Source organism: Neofelis nebulosa, chromosome 1 (genome assembly GCF_028018385.1).
Source record: "Neofelis nebulosa isolate mNeoNeb1 chromosome 1, mNeoNeb1.pri, whole genome shotgun sequence".
NCBI lineage: Eukaryota > Metazoa > Chordata > Mammalia > Carnivora > Felidae > Neofelis > Neofelis nebulosa.
The window spans coordinates 127718296-127740117 of record NC_080782.1 but is presented as its reverse complement, the minus strand read 5'-3'; the positions used below and the strand labels follow the sequence as shown (position 1 = coordinate 127740117).

The 21822-nt window shown below is 53.4% G+C and overlaps 1 protein-coding gene and 1 long non-coding RNA gene across 3 annotated transcripts in view; one reads left to right on the top strand and one right to left on the bottom strand.

Annotated features, from left to right (window-relative positions):
* The window catches only part of TGFBI (transforming growth factor beta induced), a 34424-nt gene extending 13160 nt beyond the window's left edge, over positions 1-21264 (top strand). Inside the window, exons 1-16 of one of the 2 annotated variants that reach the window (XM_058735997.1) lie at positions 3311-3329; positions 3451-3515; positions 4768-4928; positions 5265-5429; positions 5687-5833; positions 7871-8012; positions 10575-10787; positions 11633-11770; positions 12357-12502; positions 13465-13601; positions 14387-14517; positions 16935-17059; positions 18335-18437; positions 19017-19096; positions 20171-20195; positions 20618-21264. In XM_058735997.1, coding sequence (XP_058591980.1) covers positions 4863-4928; positions 5265-5429; positions 5687-5833; positions 7871-8012; positions 10575-10787; positions 11633-11770; positions 12357-12502; positions 13465-13601; positions 14387-14517; positions 16935-17059; positions 18335-18437; positions 19017-19096; positions 20171-20195; positions 20618-20658 — 1659 coding nt within the window. In that variant the 5' untranslated portion in view covers positions 3311-3329; positions 3451-3515; positions 4768-4862 and the 3' untranslated portion in view covers positions 20659-21264. Of the gene's footprint in view, positions 1-3310; positions 3330-3450; positions 3516-4767; positions 4929-5264; positions 5430-5686; positions 5834-7870; positions 8013-10574; positions 10788-11632; positions 11771-12356; positions 12503-13464; positions 13602-14386; positions 14518-16934; positions 17060-18334; positions 18438-19016; positions 19097-20170; positions 20196-20617 lie in introns of those variants that run through there. The other variant, XM_058735988.1, reaches the window with a different exon arrangement.
* On the bottom strand, positions 4295-6479 carry LOC131515265 (uncharacterized). Its single transcript, XR_009263533.1, has 2 exons — positions 5995-6479; positions 4295-4522 (listed from the first exon to the last, which is right to left on the bottom strand). It is a non-coding gene; the product is annotated as an uncharacterized LOC131515265 (long non-coding RNA).
* Positions 21265-21822: the final 558 nt, after the last annotated feature.

Genomic DNA, 21822 nt, shown 5'->3' with positions numbered 1-21822 from the left:
GCGGGAGTTGGGGGAGACCAGCAGGGCGAGAGGATGAGGAGAGAGCTTCCTGGCAGAGCCACACTCAGTTAATCAGGAAAAAGCCTTCGGCTGGCGGACTGAGCTCTGCTGGGGGTGACCCACGTCCAGCCGATGTGGGACGTGGCCGCAGAGAGCCCACGTGGCAAGGCACGGTGGGAAGGGTGCTGATGAGGGTAGGCTCTCGCCACATCAGAGAGAGCCCCTGGGTCCCCTTTATGTCAGATCGGTCTGCTTTCCCCCAATCTGTATGTTGCCAAAAGCAATGGAGAAGGGATTAGGCTCCATAAAATCCCAGGGGAGTCCTAGGTCTCTGTGATCTTTTTTTTGTTTTTAACATTTATTTATTTTTGAGAGAGAGAGAGCATACGTGCTAGTGGGGGAGGGGCAGAGAGAGATGGAAGGAGAGGATCCCAAGAAGGTTCCAGGCTCTCAGCACGGAGCCCAAGGTACGACTTGAACCCACAAACCGTGAGATCATGACCTGAAGTGGAAACCGAGAGTCAGAAGCGTAACCTACCGAGCCACCCAGGCGCCCCCTAGCCAGCTGTGATCTTAAGAAACCCTTTTGCCCCCTGAACACCCTTGCAGCTCTCTGGTTCCATCCTAAGTATCCTTCTCCATGCTGACACTTTCCTGCTTAAGTAGGTCTCTCCTCCCAGACACTTAACCCCATTTCTCCCCGATGGAACCCACTCCCCCCACACATGCCCATGTATACGGGGCCACAGAAACTAGTGAGTGCACACTTGAGTTGCTTTTCTCTGTCCTCCGTGAAATCCTGGTGAGGCACCTGAGCTGTGGAGCTCTCTCGTTTTTTTGAGATGGAACTCAAAAGGTTCCATCTGGACACCCTGAGAGAATCCATTGGCCAGCACAGCTGGGGGCTCCCGGGTGTGGAGTGTGCAGCACCCATGTGCACAGGGTGCACAGGGTGCCCCGGGATGAGAAGAGCTTTGAGGAGAAGACCCATCCTCCAACTGTGCTACTCTGATTTCACGGAGTGCCACCCAAGCACTTTTGGAAAGAAGCTAAGCTTTGGCGGACCTGACCGTAATCCCACCTCTCCAACCCCAGCCACAGAGCCCTGGCGTTTATCAGAGGAGCCCTGGGATCCCGCGTATGGGTGTCCTGTGGACCTATGGGCCCAAGGCTTGGAGCTCTTCCCAGACGTATCTGGGAGAAGCCAGCGGACACTCTCCTTCAAAAGACAACTTCTCTGCCCCCTACAATACTCCCAGGGACTAGGACCATGAGTGTGAGATTGGAATGAACCTTGGATATCATCTAGTTTAACCTCACCCCATTTTGTAGATGAGGCAACTGAGACCCCGAGAGAGAAGTGGACTTTTGAGGTCACAAGCCAGGTCTCCTAGCTCTAGTACTGTTTCCATGACACCACACTGCCTTTAGAATCAGTGGCATACCTTTGCACATCAGTCAAATCTTACTTTCGTTGCAGAAGATGACTTCAGTTTCCGAAAATAAAATTGTAGGTTGGTCGACATGAGTCCTGAGACTATTTAGCCCTTACAAGCAGAACTCTTATGGGTTTAGGGATAAGAGGTTAGAAGGGAGCAGGATGAGGGGAAGGCTGGAGAGGAGGAGGATGGGGTGGGCAGGAGGATGGAGGGAGCCGGGCAAAGAGGAATATGCGTGGCTCGACACTCCTTAGCCATTTCCCAGTGGACTGACTCATTTCTGGCAAAGCGATTCCTGTAGCTCCCCGGCTGCCTGAGAATCCTAGTCGGTCTGTCTCTGAAACACCTCCTGGATGACAGATGAACCTGGCTTCGTCTTCTCATGACTCACCAGGGCTTCCCTGAGCTGACTCCAGTTGAATTAATAAGAGCAGAATGTCCTGGGCTCATAGAGAGCAGCCTCCCCAACTCCCAAGCCCGCATTTCTCCCCCGTCTGCCCGCCTGTCTTTGAACGAGGTTATTAAACATCCTATGAGAGCCCCATGGTGAGCACCTATGTGTCAAAACCCGAGTTCAAGTCTGAATTGTCTCCTGTCCCGAAGGGACAAGAAAGGAAGGGGCAGGGCATAGCTGCTCACATCTGGTTACAAGGCTGCCAGAGAGGACTGTGTTCACTGCCAGTGCAGGAGTGGTCTTCGAGAAAACTTGGGGATTTGATCAGAAGCAAGTCTTTCCTAGGTGTAAGCTTTTAAAACACTTACTTCCTTGTGATATTTCTTGGAATTCTCAGTCTTTTTGGTTCCCCAGAATATGCGGTTAGCTGAAGCTGTGTGTTTCAGACCTCCAGAAGACAACAACTGTCCCATAATATACTGGCCAGAATTGGGAGAAGAGAAGTTTTTCTGCCAAATGATTTCAAAGTTTAAAACTGTATACTTCCAGGGACGCCTGGATGGCTCAGCTGATTGAGCATCTGACTCTTGATTTTGGCTCAGGTCATGATCCCAGGGTCGTGACACCTGCTGAGCATGGATCCTGCTTGGAATTCTTTCTCTCTCTTTCTGTCTTTGACCCTCCCCTGCTTGCTCTCTCTCTTTCTCTCTCTATCTCCAAACAACAATAACAACAACAACAACAACAGCACACACACACACACACACACACACACACACACAACCCACAAATTGTATACTGCCAGTCTTGTTTTCATCCAGGTACCAAAGAACCTTGCAAACTGGTGATATCAATGATGTGGTCCTGGAAGGACGATAGGATGAATTGGTTGAGGGATGAGGGTGAGTGGGGGACACTTTGCTATGTAATCCTTTGTATATTTTCAATTTGAAACCATATAAATGTTTTTATTGATTAAAATTTTGTTCTTATTTTAAAGAAATGAGAAAAAAGAGCTTTGTTTTTACTTTAACTTTAAAAGTGTTAGAGTTTGATTGTAAAGACAGAAAAACTTGATGATCATCTATACACTGTCTTTCCGGGTCCTCGAATTGGAGAGCAAATGACTGTGAGAGACTGAATCCCATGACTGTTGGAAGATACACACGTACGTTTTACAGATAAGGAAACGGAGTCAGGAGATAGGACTGGCAAGGGAGGTCCCAGTTGGTTAGTGGCAGACTCAGCCAGGACAGGTCCGGGGCTCCCCTTCCTCCTCCCTGCTGGCCCAAGAACGCTAACCATGGGGTTCGCCATGAGTTATGCTGGAGATAAGTTCTTGGTGGGGCTCTTTTCTAATCCTGCTATTGAACAGGCCACCATTGCTGGAGGGATGGAGACCATTAGGAACATTCTACAAAGCTGAGGAAGAGTGACAAGGTCTTTGCTCCAAAAGGCACAAATAGGACTGAGAATGAATGATCTCCTCCAAGACGGTACAGTGTTGTACCATCGTTTCCCTTCCTCTGCCTGTGGACGCCCTTCCTGGAGTGAGGACTGATGACAGCCAGGAGAAGGGGAGCCCCGCCTTCCCCTCATGCATGTGTCTCATTGCAGAGTCATCAGCTATGAGTGCTGCCCTGGGTACGAGAAGGTGCCAGGAGAGAAGGGCTGTCCTGCAGGTGAGTAAGCCAGGCCTGGCCCGTTGGTACAGATGGAGGGAGATGGGGAGGGAGGAACACCCATGTGAGAGACAACAGTGTCCACGGCAGAGGGGGGGTGGCGCGGGTCTGACATACAAAGCTGCATGGACATGCTCCCCACGTGCTCTCTGGTTCTGGGCTCCGTGCGAGGGCCAGAGCATGGAAGCTGGGAACACGGAGCTTCCCGCCCTGCTCCTTCCTATGTAAGCTTACCTCCTCACGGGGCTAGTGGAACAGACTCCAATTCCAGCCTGCCTGTGCTGGCCTCCCAGCCATGGGCTGCTGGCCTTGTTGTCTCTGGCTAGGAGTGATTTCTGATCAGCTCTGCCAGAGAGCCAGGCTGGAGCACGAAGCCACCCCTCCTCCCTCTGTCAGAACTTGGCTCATCACAGTCCAACGAGAAGAGCGGTAGACCAGGCAGGATCACCCGGAAATGGCATAGGGAACCACCAATGGCCAAAGACTGTGTGGCCCCTGTGAATTTTATCAGCTATCAGGCATATCCCCAGGGGCTGTGCAGAGTGGGAGTTTTAACTATGAAATACTTGCTGTTGATTCGTTGAGCACGTGAGATGGACTTAAAAGGAAGGGGCACTTTGGTTGGTACCAAGGTCTCGAGGTCATGGTTGGCATGGTGGGAGGCTCAGGCGGAAGGCAAGTGGGAAATAGGCAGTGGAGAAAGGAGAATGGCCTCAGAGAGGAGCTCAGCCTCTGAGCCTTCCCTCGCGCCCGTTGAAATGGACGGTGAGCTCACTGTGGGAGGGGAAGGCCCCTTGTGGGACATAACATTTTATTGCTTGTAAGTATACAAAGAACCTGGAAGGTCTGTAATGCTCTTTCATTCTAGTAGAGGCCATTAGGAACCCGGTTGGGACAACTAGATGAATCAGAAGGCCTGGTGTGTAAATAAGGATATCTATTTCCGATGTCCATTCCTGCTGGTACTCTCTAAATGTCTGGGAACAGAAGCTTCATCTTGCGTATGGCTAAAAGATGAAAAATAACCAATTAGTTGAGGCCGAGTAGGGAGGCGTTTGACCTACGGAGCCGCCTTAAGAAGCGTGTGACACACGTGACGAGCTTGAGGCACATTGAGACACAGTGGACGTGTCTGGGCTTTCCTGCACACTTGTCCTGCAGCTGTACCCACGCTCTCTGCAGCCCAGGGAGGGGGCCGTCTGCCTGGGGTGGGCCCCACAGCCTGTGCCTCCTCTGTCCTCTGCCCCCACAGCCCTACCTCTCTCAAACCTTTACGAGACCCTGGGAGTCGTCGGCTCGACCACCACCCAGCTGTACACAGACCGCACAGAGAAGCTGAGGCCCGAGATGGAAGGGCCAGGCAGCTTCACCATCTTCGCCCCCAGCAACGAGGCCTGGGCTTCCTTGCCAGCTGTGAGATGCCTGCCTTACTTCCCAGAGGGGGGTGCTTGTGGGCATGAAGGATGAGGCTCTTTAGTGCTTTCCCACTGTTTCAGGAAACGTCTTCCTTGAGCCCTCAGAGAAAGCCAGGGAACCCGAGTTAAAATACACCTCACCAGGTTGCCTCCAGTGCCCCATCTGTCCAACTGAGCTCAGCAGACTGACTTTGGTGCTCACGGAGGAGAGGTCCTTGGCAGAATGGAGGCGTGGGGCCATTGGGGTTTCAGAAGCGCCTTTCCCAGGGTAACGAGAACCTCCCCCCTTGAACATGTGGTCTGCAGCTAAGTGCAACTCCGGCCTTCCTTCTAGGAAGTGCTGGACTCCCTGGTGAGCAACGTCAACATCGAGCTCCTCAATGCCCTTCGCTACCACATGGTGAACAGACGAGTCCTGACGGATGAGCTGAAACACGGCATGGCCCTCACCTCCATGTACCAGAATTCGGACATCCAGATCCACCACTATCCCAATGGGGTAGGGAGTCCCCAGCTACACTTCCCTGTGTCCACACCAAGCCTGCCCCTGGTCCGCATGTGGGGCTGGTTTCTGGGGTCTTGTCCTGCAGGTGAGATTGGCCGGAGGTAATTCCTGCCTCCTGCGTCTGCGTCTCCTCAGGCCCTCTGGGTCCACGGGTGTGGAACCTGCCTTCTGCACTGCGTTTTCCCTTCCTGGGGCTTCAGGCCTGTGCCTCCGATCTGTCAACCACTCCTCCTCATTTCTTCTCTGGGCAGATCGTGACCGTCAACTGTGCTCGGCTGCTGAAAGCTGACCACCACGCAACCAATGGTGTGGTGCACCTCATCGATAAGGTCATCTCCACAGTCACCAACAACATTCAGCAGATCATCGAGATCGAGGACACCTTCGAGACCCTTCGGGTGAGGGACTGCCTTGGGAGGGGAGCCGACCTGGGGACACACCACCTCCCCAAAGGGCCTTCTTGTGTGGGAGAAGCAGAGGATGTCTCCATGTTCATGAGCATTTAGGGGACATGGAACAAGCTCCTCTAAGTGCCCACGAACAGGAAGGGTCCACTTACCAGATGCTCGGCTTGACCACAATGAAACATCATAATCCTCTGCTGGAAAAAAATGTCTCTGCCCATCTTCTCCTTTGTCAAGCTTTCCTTTCATGACTCCCCTGGAAAGTTCCATGGTCTCCAGCTGCAGCGGGGCAGGTCGCTTGAGCCCGAGGCTGCCTGGGCACGCACTGCGGGTTCCAGAGGGGAGAGGGCCCTTCCTCCCAGGCAGTGGCTCCCATACGTGGGACTAGAATAATGTCAGGCTGCCTGATCTTCTGGAACACATGCTCCTACCATGGGGCCCTGCTGCAGCCATACCCGTGTCTCCTTTGAACCCAGACCGGCAGTGAGGCCACCAATGTGGACATGGGAGGCTGGGTTTGACTTCTGGCCTGGCTTCTGACCTGGCCACCGAGTACTGTTCCTTCTGCCCTTCCCAGCAGGCATTTGTCTTACAACTGGAGTGGCAGGCAGGCATTGCTCTTGGCAGTGGCTGCTGAGAGGAAGTGAACACAGGCTGCCCCGTCAGGGGTTTTGCCCTGATTCAAGGAGAACTTCCTGACCACAAAGGACACCAAGGGGGGTGGGGTAGTTCCTCCCCTGGAGATCTCCAACACAGAGAGACAAACACCCTGGGGCTGGGCTGCCTCTGAGGTAGCCTCAGGAAGTGGCTCTGCAGGGGACTCTGCTCTCCAAACTTTCCCCCTGCTTTCCTTCTGGGTCACTCCAAGGGCAGGGGTCTGCAAGGGAATGATGTCCCCACAAAGTTGGGGGCACGTCTTTTGATTAACCGTGGTTGACCCCGCTGAGTAACCTCCTCTTACTGTTTAGGTTTGGCAAATATTCCTTCTTTCCTTCTTCCTCTTTGGATCCCCCTAACGCCCATCCTTCCTCCCACTAACCCATACTTAGTAACACCTGCTACTTCCCAGGTATTGTTCCGTGTGCCAGGGGTATACAGGTGAACAAGATGGACCAATTTGTGTCCTCTGTGGCACTTCTTATTTTTTCCTGGGGAGACAGACAAGATGCACATGAGGTAGCCATGGACTGTGCTGGGCATTGTAAAGTCAGTGAGTAGGGAGCAGAGGAGGCCAGTTGACGCTGGATGGTCAGGGAAGGTCTCTCTGGAAGAGGTGACTTTTGAGCTGAGGACTAGAGGATGAGAACGGCCAGTTAAACAAAGCACAGGGTCAAGAACATGGTCAGCAGAGGGGAACAGGTCGAGCAAGGAGGAGGCCAGCAGGGCTGGAATGAAGACAACTACGCTGACAGAGCATGAGGCGGGAGCAGCCGGGCCACCAGGGGCCAGTCCTGTGGGGCCGCAGACCAGGCATAGGAGTGTGTCCTCATCCTGAGAGCACAGGGAGGCACTTGATGCTTTTGCAAGATATTCTGGCTGCTCTGTAGATGCGGGTGATGGGACCCTCCCACTCCTGGAGCTCACCCAGGTAGTATAGCCAGTAGTTCTTTACACAACGTGAGGACAGCAAGCCCTAAGAGTATGGCGACAGACCCCTTCTCAGTTGCAGAGTGGGGGTGGGCATGGGGCGATCGGAGGTTGGCTACCTAGAGAAATGACATTTCAGTCAAGTCCCAAAGAAGGAATAGGGGTCAGAGAAGCAAAGAAAGAAGGAAGGGCAGAGGGAATAGTGGGGCCAAAGCGTGGGGGTGGGAAGGACAAAGCGACGTGAAGTCACTGAGAGCTGGCCAGAGGGGTAGGAGCTCATCAAAGCTCAGAGAGGTAAGCTTTGGTTCGGCTCTCCATCTCGTCTTGGGCTTCTACACAAGCCTGAGGCCCTTGGAGGCAAGACTGGCGACACCGTGTGTGCCTCTTGTCTGCGGAGCATCCCAGAACCTTTAGGGAAACCTCCATCCTCTCCCCTCCCCACAGGCCGCCGTGGCTGCCTCTGGGCTCAACACACTGCTTGAAGGTGATGGCCAGTTCACGCTGTTGGCCCCGACCAATGAGGCCTTCGAGAAGATCCCTGCTGAAACCTTGAACCGGATCCTGGGTGACCCAGAGGCCCTGAGAGGTGAGCACCCCTCTGCTCCTCCTGCCCCCTCATCGGAGCAGCAAGACTGAGCCTAAGGCCTGCTCTTGTCCAAGACAGACATGTGGCCTGACATCCTGTCACAGGACAGACATGCCACCTGACATCCTGTCTCATTGCTCCCAGCTGGCTCCATCTCTGCAGAAGCCAGAGCAGAGCCATGGTTGGAGGAGTGAATACAGAATCCAGCCACCTTTGTCTAATGACACAGTTGGGCTGAGGAGCAAGGCAGAGTTGGAGGTCCAAAGCAGGCCCTGGCCAGACTCAGAAAGAGCTAAAGGCCTGAACGATCAAAGCCAGAGCAGGGCATCCAAACGGGCAGCAGCTTGGAGGTGTGGGGAGGAGATGGCAGGTTCTGGCATCCTGGAAATGAACCCATCGTGCTGACCCTTGAATTCTTCCTATGTCTGGCCAGGGGCCTCATGGATAATCAAAAATTACAATTAAATTCAGTTACGGTCAACTTCATAGCAGAGTCCCTCAGTGCTTCCTCAGTGTGTTGCTTAGCTAGGGGTGCATTGATTATTGGAAGGACCATGCACGTGAGAGAAGGGAGGGGAGGGGATGCCCGGCCCTCTCTGCCCCCTGCCCCTGCCCCCTTCAGCTCCACGAACGCTGAGCCGCTCCTGCTGACCGCGAATCTCCTGCAGAGAGGAGTTGGTCCCAGGTCCCCTGTGGACCCCAACCCCACTTAGTCATCCCAGCTATAATCCAGGGGTGACATCATTTCTTTTGAATCTATTTAAACGCACCTTTGAAATCTACAATCTACAATACCTACTGCATTTCAGACACCCTGTAAACGTAAAATGTTCTCCTTGCAGCCATGCAGCGACGGGTAAGGGCACATTTCTGAGAGCACAGATGGGGATCTGTTGTGTCCAGATGTTGTGGCGCCTCTGTGCCTGGCGTGTGGCAGGAACTGGGGCCACACAAGGGAACGTGGTACAGACTTGCCTTCAAGGAAGTTTAAGCCTAGCTGGGCTTAAAGACAGGCCGTGGGTTCTGAAGACAGGCCTTGGTGACAGAGATGCCCCCACCCTCATGGGCACCTGCAGCCCGAGGCGTCCCAAAGCTTCCTGGAGGAGCTGAGACTTGGGTCCATCTCAGCACACTGAACTTGCCATTCAGAGCTATTCTTTCCATAACACCTGTTTTGTGCAGAACACATTTGCATCTTTGTAGATATCAGAATTCCTGATGAGAAGAAAAAGACTAATTTTTCCCTTTTGCACATCTGCCTTTTCCTGCTCAGTAACCCATTTGCTCTAAGCAAGAGCCCTCTGCACAGGGCTCTGGCTGGCGGGCTTGAAGGCGGAGGGACAGGAGTGCAGCCGGACAGGCTCTGTTGTTTCTAGTGGGTTGGCAGACAAGCGAGAGGCCCGGGCTGGCGTGCCTTGTTGGAAGACTGGCTTCCAGCCCTGGCCCTGCTCTCCCTTCCAGTGGCCCTAGTGGGTTACCCCACCCTGCCTTCAGTTTCCTTCCCTGAGAAGCTAAATCCCGAGGCCTCTTTCCCATAGCGACCCAGCTGTCCTTTCTCTCCCACTGGCCGAAGGGCGTCAGCACTGGCTTTCAAGGCCCCCAACACCCCTGCAGCAGCCCTGTGACTCTGCAGGTCCTCAGTGCTTCCTCCTGTCCGTGACTGTGCGGTTTTGGTTCTCACACTCGGCACAGATTGAGACGCGCCTCTGTGGCGAGAACATAAGACAAAGGGCCCTGAGTGGCCATCTGGGAACTTGTTTTGCGTGGCTGGGGTCATGCGCCCCCCCCCCCCACTGCCTCTTGCAGCTTCCTCAGGGCCCCCAACTTCTGTCCTGTCCCTGAAGGGCTCTTGGACAAGTAAATAAAGGATTCTATTTATGATTTATGGGTGGGGTGAATGCAGTGGCAAAGACCGTGTCTTTTTGGTCACTATCCCCAGCCCCTAAGCAAGGTCCTGGCAACTAGGAGACCCTTGGGTAAAATGAACAAAAACAGATAAAGTGAGCAAATACTCCCAGAACTCTCATTTGCTATAGTTTCCATCTTTGCCTCCCACATTTTACATTTTCTAAAGGTCTGTCGATAAAAAGTCCCAGGGTAAACTCACTTTGAGGTTCAGGTACCAGTAAGAGAATTCCCCTTAGATTCAGGTACAAATGAGCCAGCCATTAACACGTGTTGGGCATTCACTGTTGCCCAGCACCGTGCTGGGTACTTCACATTCAGAGCTTACACCTCCCCCAGGAGAGGAATGCCGAGCTCATCTCCCCTGAGGAGGAAACTGAGGCTCACAGAGGTTCAGTGACTTGTCTGGGGCCCCAACTGCTGGTGAGTGAGTGGCCGAGCTGGGATTCAGACTCAGGCAGTCTGCCCGTGGAGCTGGGCTCGACTCGGGGCAGCAGCAGGAGGAGGGGAGGACCCGGGCTTGTGTGGTGCCCCAGCCTCATCTGAAGGGCAGCGTCAGAGAGAATAGAATCGTTACAACCATGGAGGCTGTGTGCTGGCCTCTGATATCAGCCTGGAGCCAGCACCGACTCGACCTGTGTCCTGTTTGACCCCCAGACCTGCTGAACAACCACATCCTGAAGTCAGCCATGTGTGCTGAAGCCATCGTCGCAGGGATGTCCGTGGAGACCCTGGAGGGCACTACGCTGGAGGTGGGCTGCAGCGGTGACATGCTCACCATCAACGGGAGGGCCATCATCTCCAACAAAGACATCCTGGCCACCAATGGTGTGATCCACTACATCGATGAGCTGCTCATCCCAGACTCAGGTGAGCCAGGCCTCCTAGGCTATGGCCCTTCCAGGCCTCCTGTCCCCTCTGGCATCCAGGGTGGGGACACTTGGGGAATGTAGGGATCTGGGGGGCCATTTCCTTGCCTGCACGCAGCTCACAGCCTCTCAGGAGAAAGGGCCTGGGCCCCTGTTGGGTTGCAGCCGGGACTGAAGCATCTTGAGCTGCCGACCTAGGAGTCCAGGCGTTTCCTTGGAGGCAGTGGAGGAAGCTCAAGGGAGGTTGGAGGGAGCTGGGGAGGGAGCCGCTCGATCACAGAAGAAGCCTTTCAGAAGATCTGCCTGCACAGAGGGCCATTTGCTGACCTCAGAGCATGTGCCTTCTCAGTGATGCCCAAGCATCCCAGAGTTGCTGACCCTGGGAGAAATGACTGAATGGACTTTGGCTTGGGTTTCATTCAGCATGCTAGCTAGCCCCATTCTGGACTTCGAGGGAGGTCGGTTGCTCAGGAGTGAAGCAATTTCACAGGAAAGAAACCAAACCAGAAGAAGACTTTGTATGGGTGTGGTTGCTGGCATTATCTGCTACTCAGAAGCCATGACACGGATGGTGCTGCCCTGCTGCAGGCATTAGCTGGTGCCCTGACCAAGGGTGGGGACAGAGGCCAGCCCCGGCTCGCCTGCACCTCCCCTCACTCCCCTGCCCAGTGAGACCTGGGCGACCAGTGCCCTGATGACACGAGCCCGCTGCGCCCCAGCAGTGCTGAGAGGGCTGTTGACTCGTGGGATGACATTCCTGCTGGTGTGTGTCACGCTCCGGGGTGGACAGATGATAAATGAAAACAGCACTTCTAACTTTTGAACCTACGTTCTCCTTCCTTGCAGCCAAGACGCTGTTTGAGTTGGCTGCAGAGTCGGACGTTTCCACAGCTGTTGACCTTTTCAGACAAGCTGGCCTCGGCACTCATCTCTCTGGAAACGAGCGGGTGACCCTCCTGGCCCCCCTGAATTCCGTGTTCAAAGGTAACATGGCGATAGCAGCCCCAGGAGTTTGTCTCTGGGGTAGCTGCCCCCCCCCCACCACTGTCACCTCTTGCAGCCTCCTCCCTGATTGCCAGCACCCTGCAGAATGTTAGCACTCCCACTCAGCTCAACAGAAACCTCGGAGGCTCTGGCACATCATTTGGCAGAGCAGAGAATGCATTTTGGGGATCTGGTCCCCAGAATTCAAAAGTTCACATCTGGCCGGAGAGCAGAGCACTCTCATGTCTTTTTATGTACAGAATCAATCGCCCATGTGATCATCAGAAGGTCAGAGTGAGGATACAGCTGAGCTGTGGTCATGGGGAAGGCGGAGGAGGGGGCCAAATGGTGTCCATGCCTTCCCCTCCCTCCACGGGCAAATCTCCAAACACCCTCGATTATCTAGAGCTTTTTGTTTGGTTAATTTGTAGAAGATGGCAGATGTTAAGGAATTTGGCAGCCTTACTGCATTTCTCAATCTCCCGTTTCCAAACTTAAGGAGGGTTGGCCTTCTCAACTACATTCGTCTCTCATTCTCTTCCTTTCTGGAGCATGCCTCTGGACCTACGCACACCTTCCCTTACAGATGGAACCCCTAACGTTGATGCGCGCACAAAGAATTTGCTTCTCAATCACTTGATTAAAGAGCAGCTGGCCTCCAAGTATCTGTACCATGGACAGACCCTCAACACTCTAGGTGGCAAAAAACTGAGAGTTTTTGTTTATCGCAATGTAAGTTCTGGTTCCCCAATTGTCCTCTTTCTTTGTCTCAGGTCTAAGAAATGGAAGCTGTATTAATGGTAAAAGAACATGTATGTCTATCTCTATGTCTATGTATGTGTGTATATACGAATATATTGTATATGTATGTGTGTATATATATACATACCTATTATATATATACACACACACACACACACACACACACACACATAAAATCTCAATAAACAGAAGCTTGCCTGAGTATGTATGTGTATATATATATATACTGATTTCTAATAAGGAAGGAAGGAATTTCTGGAAAGTATCTTATTTGAAAGGATCAAAATGGGAAACTGTAGAAGAATTAGAATCTCCTTTGCTGGCACTCTTTGGGAATAAACCACACAGCGGTCTCAGCTGTCTGGGTAGGCAGCCGTCAGCCTCAAGCTCAGAGTGATGAACAGGGGAGGAGGAATGGAGGTTTTAAATCCTTGGCTTATGTGAACAGAAGCCCCCTTAACTGAATGAGCACAGCCCTTCCTGGTCCAAAAGGCTCTTTTCTCTCTTCTCCAGTCTCTTTTCTGTCTTCAAACCCAACAAAATATCAAACAGGAAGCACATCACAATGCATTCCTTCCTTGGAACCATCCAGTACCATTGACTAAAGATGGTTGTCGTCTGTTACATAGATGAGTCAATAGACTCGATCTATTGATTTGACCACTGTTGATGGACACCACGTGTGATGGGATATTCTCATTAGGGGACCTCTCTATATCTTTATTGGGGCCTGATAGCCATTTTTCCTCAACACAGTTTTTATTTTTTCTCTTCTGGAGAAAACACATTTTATCCTAGTCTTAATGACCCACACCAGTGTATATTCATTGATCTTTGCAGATGAAGCCATCGGCAGGCACATGTCCTGACCAAATTATGAGGCCCCCATGTGGGAGGATAACGTGCCCTTTCTCTGCTCCTCTTTTGCATAGAGCCTGTGCATCGAGAACAGCTGCATTGCCGCCCATGACAAGAGGGGCAGGTATGGGACACTCTTCACCATGGACCGAATGCTAACCCCCCCAATGGGGACCGTCATGGATGTCCTAAAGGGGGACAATCGCTTCAGGTAACCAGCTTCTCCCAAGTGGTCATGCTGGGGCAGGACGTTGGGTCTCAGCTATCTGTCAAGCTCCCCACTTCCTCAGGGATTCAGTTAATGCTGACGGTGCACTGGTCACCTTCCAGGCTGGGGATCTGGGAAGGGTGAAGGTCAGACTGGAAGCTTATGTTGATAAAAAGGGTTATTTCTGGGAATGTGATCCTCACATCCTTGGGAACAGGGAGGGGGTGACATTTTTATATTGAAGTCCGAGGAAGACATCATATTCTCTTTTTAAAGTCCCAAGTAAGTGGAGAGCACCTGGTTTTGAGTGTGGGATGAATCTCGCTCTGAACGATATCCACTCATGGCGCCTGGAGACTCCCAGCTGCTCCTTCTCAGGCTCCCTGTGTTGCTTTGCTTTCTTGCTCCTCTCTCTCCTTTTCTGACTTGCTCACTTACCACAGGGTGCTCTGACACTGGAGTCTGGGAGACCAGCCAGGCACTCCCTGAATCGTATTCCCAGGGCCCGGTGGCTCGGCCAGTCTGTGGGTTGGCCATGCTGCCGGTCTCTCCCTTCCTCCTTCCCTCTCTGGCCTCTGACTTCCGGCCATTTGACTGAGCTTAGCATTTATGGAGAGAAGATGCAGACTGGAATCTTCCCTCTTTGTGTACGAGCAGGGAGTGAAAACCAGCCAGGGGTGTGAATTCCAGTGCTGGGCCCCACCTACCCACAGTGGGGAGGCATTTGGGAACGTGACCGCCCCTCTCCCCACCACAGGCAGGTGACATTTTCTCTGCTGTCTCCACAGCATGCTGGTGGCCGCCATCCAGTCTGCAGGGCTGACAGAGATGCTCAACAGGGAAGGCGTCTACACGGTCTTTGCTCCTACAAATGAAGCCTTCCAGGCCATGCCACCAGGAGAGCTCAACAAACTCCTGGGTAAAGACCAACTGAAGTACATTTTCCATGGTTTCTAAAGTGACCGTATCGGTCAGGAGACCCGCAGGAAACAGGTGGCACGTTACAGAGCGTTTCACTGGAAGGAACTTAATGAGGAGACTGTTTGTAAAACTATGGGCAGGAGGAAGGGACCAGCAAAGGGTGATGACACCCAGGCCTGGGGTTGGGGAGGAAGGTGGAGGAGGGGACAGGGAGAACCAGAGCTTCAGAGGAGGGACACAGGACAGCAGCCAGAGCCACACGCAGCTGCTGGCAGAACCAGGGCAAGGGGCCAGGACTACCGTAGCCTCGTTCTCTTCCCGCATGCCCGTTGCCGTGGGCCTCCTATCAGCTGTGAGTTGGGGGGACACGGGGCAAAGGAGCCTGGACAATGTGCTTCACAGCTATCAGCCTCCCTGGGAACCATACAAGGCAAAGAAGAGTAGAAAGGCATTGAGTGGGTAACAGCCAGCCTGGTCACTGAGACATGTCTGCCACTGAGGACAGCGATAATGAAGCCATGTACCTTCACGAAACATCCCTTGGGATAAAAGCTTTACCAACAAGCTATTCCTGGCCCTGAGAAATTTAGTTGAGGATGTTTCAGAGGTAATCCTCACAGTTCAGAGCTTGGGCTCTGGGATTAACTCAAAGCTGCTTCCCATCCTGGCTCGGACATTCACCAGCTGAGTGACCTCTAGCAAGTTGCTTAACCTCTCTGAGCTTCAGTTTTCCCATTAGAAAAATGAGAGCACCTTGCTGTGTGTTGTGCGGAATAAATGTGCTGCTGGGCACTGGGCATGCGTCCTCTCTCGGTGATGGCTACGATGAGGAGGGGGTGGGGTGGGGGTGCAGTGTTGAGCTTGCCCTTGACACACACACCTCACAAAAAGGTGAGCCTGAGGGGGGGGGCGGGGGGGAAGAGAGGGAGGAGGAGGAGGAGGAGGAAGGACCTTGGCCAGACCTTGGGGCCCACATCATAGACACCTTCCTTCCTGCTCTGGAGCAGGAGAATAGGAAATTCAGGTTGCAGGCAGCCCCGAGCTGAACTTGTGTTCTGTTTAAGATTCTTTATTGCCTGGTAAACGCCTGTCTCTTTGATGCTGACGTATGTTCCCGAGAAGAGGGGAGAAGTTCCTTCTGAACATAAACTTGTTCCATCCTCTCTGTGTCCAGCAGGACTGCAATATTCCCCGATGGCCTCGGGCCTGCTCGGCCTCCCTCGTGTGTTCGGTCGTGCAGGAGCAGGGACGGGGTGGGATGTTGGTGTGCCCAAGGCTGCCCACACACACACCTTCCGCCAGGTCCACGGGCAGGAATAGCCCCCAGCCCTCCTGGGAGACAGAGACGGAAGGCTGTCCAGGTGTAAGAGGTCAATCCAGGTGTTAAATGTCTCGGAAGAAAGAAGCTTCTCGCACCCCCGGGGGCCGGCTGGGCGCAGCAGCTCCCGGCAGTATTTTCGTGGAATGGGAATCCATGGCAGCCAGGCTGTGGGTGTTTGGAAATTACTTGGTACCTGGTGTCTCCATCCCACGGGCACTGATGTGGATTTGTCAGTAACCAAGTGAACTCTCCAAGATGCTTTAAAACTTCCCCCGTTCTCAGTTTTGAGATGCTGGAAATAGCCATCCACAGGCCCTGGGGAAATCTAGCCACTAGGCTGGGACTGTGAGTGTCGGGGCGGCCGTGATGGAGAGGAGAGGGCAGCTGGCGGCTTCAGGCATTGCCTCCCACACTTAATTTGGAAAATGCCTGTGCACCTTTATGAGCAATCGGATGCTCTCCCCAGTTGGTGGAGGAGCTGATGTGGGCTGGAAGGAATGTTGAGACGTGACGGGAGGGGCGCCGTGGAGGGAATGCCCCCCTCAGCCCTGACCTCATCGGCTCCACAGCCCCCCCAACCAGACTGCAGCTGTTGACTCTTTTAAGTTCTCCCTTCAGGAAACAGCGGCCGCAGAATATGCATTTGAGGGCAGAACGTGTAAATATTTCACTACTGTGTTATAACCATCGGGAGCCATGCTGATGATGAAATGTCCCAGATGCCGGGGCTGGAAAGGTTCCTAGCTTTCCAAGCAAATATTTAGCTCATGGAAAAATGAGTCATACTCCTAGAGGAGTATGGATTAACTCCTTCTCGGCATCACAGAGAGCTCTCGCTTAGCCCATCAGCCCCCTGACTGCCGAGGCAGATGCAGGGCCACAGACATGGGCCTTTTCCCCCTGAGCCTTAGGCAGGTGGGGGGGTGGTCTGAGGGGTGAGCACATGGCAGGTGCTCAAGGAGTGCTCGTTACCTGTTCAGGGAGTTCTCCATCTCGGGCATCACTGCTCGCATCCCCTCTGGGCCCTCCTTGACCACGCCAGTGACCAGCCTTGGAATGAACTCTGCTCTCCCTTCTTTCCCATGAACCCGCAGGCAATGCTAAAGAGCTTGCCAACATCCTGAAATACCACATTGGCGATGAGATCCTGGTCAGCGGAGGCATCGGATCCCTCGTGCGGCTGAAGTCTCTCCAGGGGGACAAGCTGGAAATCAGCTCAGTGAGTGTGTTTCAGAACCAAAGAGCCGGCCGGGCACCGTCACTGGGGTTCCAGGGCTTCTCTTGCCCCTGGGCCAGCCTTAGACACACACACAGTCTTGAAGATGCACCTTGAATCTCTGAGTGCATTCTGTCCAAAGAAAGAAAAGAGAAAAGGGTTTTCAGGGAAATGAGGCGAGACTGTGGCAGCACACAAATAAGAACTTGCGGATTTGCTCAGGAATCAAGCATCCGACTGGCCTCTGGGAGAGGCCATTATATCTTCCTCCCTTTAAAGAGACGATAGGCAATTACTTACGCGTCTTGAGGGATCAGTCCCCCCGGCCCCTTCCCGCCCCATCCCTTCCAGTCTAGGGCTCACTGAGCTGTACCACGTGCCAGACCATCCCAAGAGCCCTTTCCTTCAGATGCTTGGTCTGCAAGCTTTCCCTTGCTCTGCACTTTGATAACACACATTCCACTCTGAAGCTGCCTCAAGGGGTTCTTACCTTGAAGAGAGAGAACAGATAGCTGGCCCCGCTCCGTGAAGCTGCCCGTGGCCTCCCTGGCTGCACCTGGCAAGGTCACTGGGCTTCCCCATGGAGGGACCACTCTTCTAGTATGTGGCTGGCTCGGCCTCTGCTGCCTGCTCCTCTCTCCCGACTTTCCGCCATCCCTTTGCATATCACTTTCCCCATGAGGAAGCATGGCGAGGGGTAGGAATGTGATGACTAGTTGACTTCTGCAGGTCACCTGAGAATCTCCCAGCTCCTCTTTTGGGGTGTTGGGATGCCGTCACAGGCTTCTGTTCTTCCTTCCCCCTTGGGATGACACCTGAGGTTCAGGAAGGACAGAGAGAGACACCCGGGTGCGCTTCCTATGGGAGAGGTAAGGCACTGAGGGCGAGTGGAAGGAAGGAGCCCTGCACCAGAACTGGAGGCCCAGCTTCTGTTCCCAGCCATCCCACCCGCTTAGCTTAAAGGAGGCACCTGGCCTCTCTTGAATCTCTGTTTCTCTTCTGCTAAGTGAGACGATGACATCTGTGTCTTTACCACATGTCGCTGTGAGGACCAAGTGACTAGCACGGAAGGGTGTTTTGTAAATTACACCGGGCTGAGGCACACAAGGGATCAGAAAGAGTCCGCCAGACTGAAGGTGTGGCTGGCAGGGACCGTTCCATTCACCAGGTCTCCCTCATGCTTAGCACAGGCTCTGGCATCCAGAACTGCTCAGTAAGCACTTGCTGAGAGTAAGATACGTACGGTCTATGTTCAACAGTGGTCTCTTTTTCTCCCAGAAAAACAATGTAGTGAATGTGAATAAGGAGCCTGTTGCTGAAGCTGACATTATGGCCACAAATGGCGTGGTCTATGCCATCTCTAATGTCCTGCAGCCTCCAGGTAAGGCCCTAAAGTATCCCATGGCCCCGCAGTCTGCAGCTGACTCTTCTCCACACAGCAGCTGGTACTCAACAGGAAAACTGTTCGAAGCAAAGATTAGTGTGCAACGTGCCCACAGAGGGTCCGTGGCCAGCATCGCGGTGGCTGATCCAAAAGTGAATTAGGAACTGTTGGTTTCAAACGCGCTACCCCAGAAACTCAAGCCAGATTTCTTTTTGTTGAATTGCCTGGCTGTCTTCGCCCCTCTCAGACACAGACACAGACGCGGATTTCTCACACGTGGATGCTGGGAACGTGGTTCCAAGCACGCTTCTTACATCTCGCCTCATGGGAGCTCTCTTTACCTCCAGCAAAGTTGAACTTGAGTCCAGCCTCTGTCTGCACTGTGCGTTCACCTTTCTTGGAGCTCTCTCCCCATGGGCCAGATTCCATCCACTGTCAGTTATGAAAAATTTTAAAGGAAAAATTCATTGGCGAATGTGAGGCAGGAAACCCAACAGTGCCCCTCAGTCACGGTCGCTATGAATGCCGTGCTAATAGTTTTGCTCTCACCAAAGTTGCCTTTTCTTTCATCGCCAGCCATCAGACCTCAGGAACGAGGGGATGAACTTGCAGACTCTGCACTTGAAATCTTCAAACAGGCATCTGCATATTCCAGGGTAAGATGCGGCTAGGTTTGCCTGTGGCCTCAGCACCCTTGGTGCCTCTGCTTGGGCCCTTGGTGGGGGAGGGCCCTCTGGGTCCCTGTCTTCCTTGGCTGCCCTCCCAGGGCTCCCGTGAAACTTCTCCTCCCTCCCATTCAGGAATCCTTAGCACTGGCCTGTGTGGAGTTCAGAGAAAAGAACCCAGGCAGCCCCTGTACCTTTGTGGGCCAAAACCCAGGCCTATAAACCAAGGCCTCTGAGCCTCATTCTATGGGGAAGCCCATAGAATGCTGGTGAAAACAGATAAAGCTCTAGAATCCATCTATCCAACCAGGGCAACCCATCCCGAATCAGCCTTACAGTGTGGCCTCTAAGTCACCTCTGGTTTCCATGATGTGGCCCGTCGGGTGATGCTGGGGCTCTTCAGGGTAGTGGTGAGGATTCTGGATATAGGGCAAGTGTGTGTGTGGAACCTCCCTTCCTTGCTCCAGCTTCCCTTTCCTCGCAGAGCCTCTGTGATTCTTCCTGGGCTTCTGTTCCTGCTCCCCAGCTTGCCCAGGGCCTCCTAGAAGCCCCACTCAGGCTCCTTTGCTGCTTCGAGTGAGGTGGAGCCCCTTGGGAATATGGGCACCTTACAGAAGACGAGAGGGTGCGGCTGGAGGTGGTTCTTACCCCAGAGACCCAGAGCTGGAATATGTCCTCTGCTTTTGGACAGAAAGGTCTCCTCAGTGCCCCTTGAGAAGGGTTCTTGGCTCTGAGCTCCTACTCCTCAGGGCCACCCCCTGTGCCGTCCCAACTGTCCAGGCTCTAGGCTTTGGTCTCTGTGGAAGTCAGGTTTTGTGGTCTCCCAGGAATATCCACCTCAGACTCTAGTTGGTTGGGGCTTACACTTCACTTGGGGCTGCTGAGACTGACTGAGGGGCTCCCTGGGGCCCAGCAGCTACACATTCCCATTCCTCTCCCTCACCCCTGGCATTTTTTGTGAGTAGTGTGGCAGGGGGCAAAACCATTGCTGTGAACTCATGCAGGGACAGCTTTCACTGGAAAACTTGACACTTTGTGCGTTTTTTTGTTTGTTTGTTTTTTCAGGCTGCCCGGACCTCTGTGAAACTAGGTAAGTCTGGCCTGGATTTGAAGTCCTTGTACACTAACTAGTTTGGGCCTTTCCCCCAAGCAGGCCCAAACGTGCCATCTGCTGTATATAGATAAGAACGTCATGGTGCAATAAAACCAGCCTGGCCTTTGGGGTCAGACGCAGAACACCCACTTCCCTTCTCCATAAGATGGAGATAATAAGAGTACCAGCATTTTAGGCTTGCTGCGAGTTTTTGGCTTTGGGAACCCAGCTGGAAGACGGAGAAAATCCCAGTTCAGAACATTGTTGAGTAAGACAGCAAGGCTCACCAACCAAAAAGCACCCGGGATGTGCTGGAGAGAGTGGCGGAAGGGGCCGCCGGCCATGTGCTTGTGACTCTGACGGTGTCTTGACAGACAGGGGCAGTTCGCACGTCTCACCTTGAAACTTCTCTCTTCCAGCTCCTGTCTATCAGCGGCTATTAGAGAGGATGAAGCATTAGTGCGGAAGATGTAGGAAGAACGCACTTCGGCAGCTCCCTGCCACTTTCTCTGAGTTTACCAAAGAGACTGAATGTTTTTGAAACCAAATATCACACACACTTCAGTGTATCTGGGCGGCACCATAATGAGATCTGAGCCCTGGGTGGGTGGAGGGAGGAGAGAAAGAGATGTCCTTTAAATTGTTTTCCCCCCACACGCGGCTGGTAACCTACTCCATGCAGAGACCTGGATGTCACTGCCTGAGAGTCGCTTCCAAAAAGGCCCTGTCCCAAACGTGGAATTTCCTGCCCGTGCCAAGTGCTCTGGAAAAGGGAGCTGAGGTTTTGTGGAGCTCACAAAACATGAATCACGCGCTCCAGCATCCTGGGGGGGCGGGGGGGGGGGGTCTCTGTAAAGCTCTTTTGCAACTGGAGAAATGGCATCATTATAAGCTATGAGCTGGAACTGCTCTGTCCAGCGTGTCTCGTGCCTGCACGTGGTTTGGACACTTCTTTGTGGCCCTGTCCAGGTAGGAAAGAGAGGGCAGGTGGAAAACGCAGAGCCCAGGATTTCCCAGGTGTGGCAGAGCCATCGTGTGTTGGTGAAAATAAAACCAAAGGAACATGTGCCTGTGTGGACGGGACCTGTGTGCTGGCCTGGGTATTCACGAGGGATAGGTTTCTGTTTCTTGGGGCTGCGCGGGTCCTTCTTACCGGGGGTCCACCTGCAAGCAGCTGCAGTAGCCCTGAAAGGAGCGCTGAGGGGACCGTCTGTGGGCCGTGCTGAGTCTTTGCTGAACTTTTTTCATTTTCAGTCTCCACAGGCCCTTGGGGGCTGAGTCCTCAGTCTTCGCTTTCCTCCCCAAGTGCCCATCTCCCTTGCAGCCTCGTGAGCCCGGTCTTTGGGTTGGACTTTTGAATGCTCAGCGTTCTGCCCTGTGAAGAGCTTACAGGCACAGTCCCGTTATACAGATGAGGAGACCAAGGTTCCGGAAAGGGAGAGCCACTGGCAACACAGAAAATAGCTGAGTTGGGACTGCCTCCCAAGCCTTCTGCCTCCCAGAGACGAGGCAGGAGAGCCGTTCAAGGTTTTCTAGACCCAGACCCCCTGTGCGGACCCACACACAAATCCCTGCCCCTGCTCCTTTTGTCTTCTCCGTTTTGAAATATCCTCAGCACAGACAG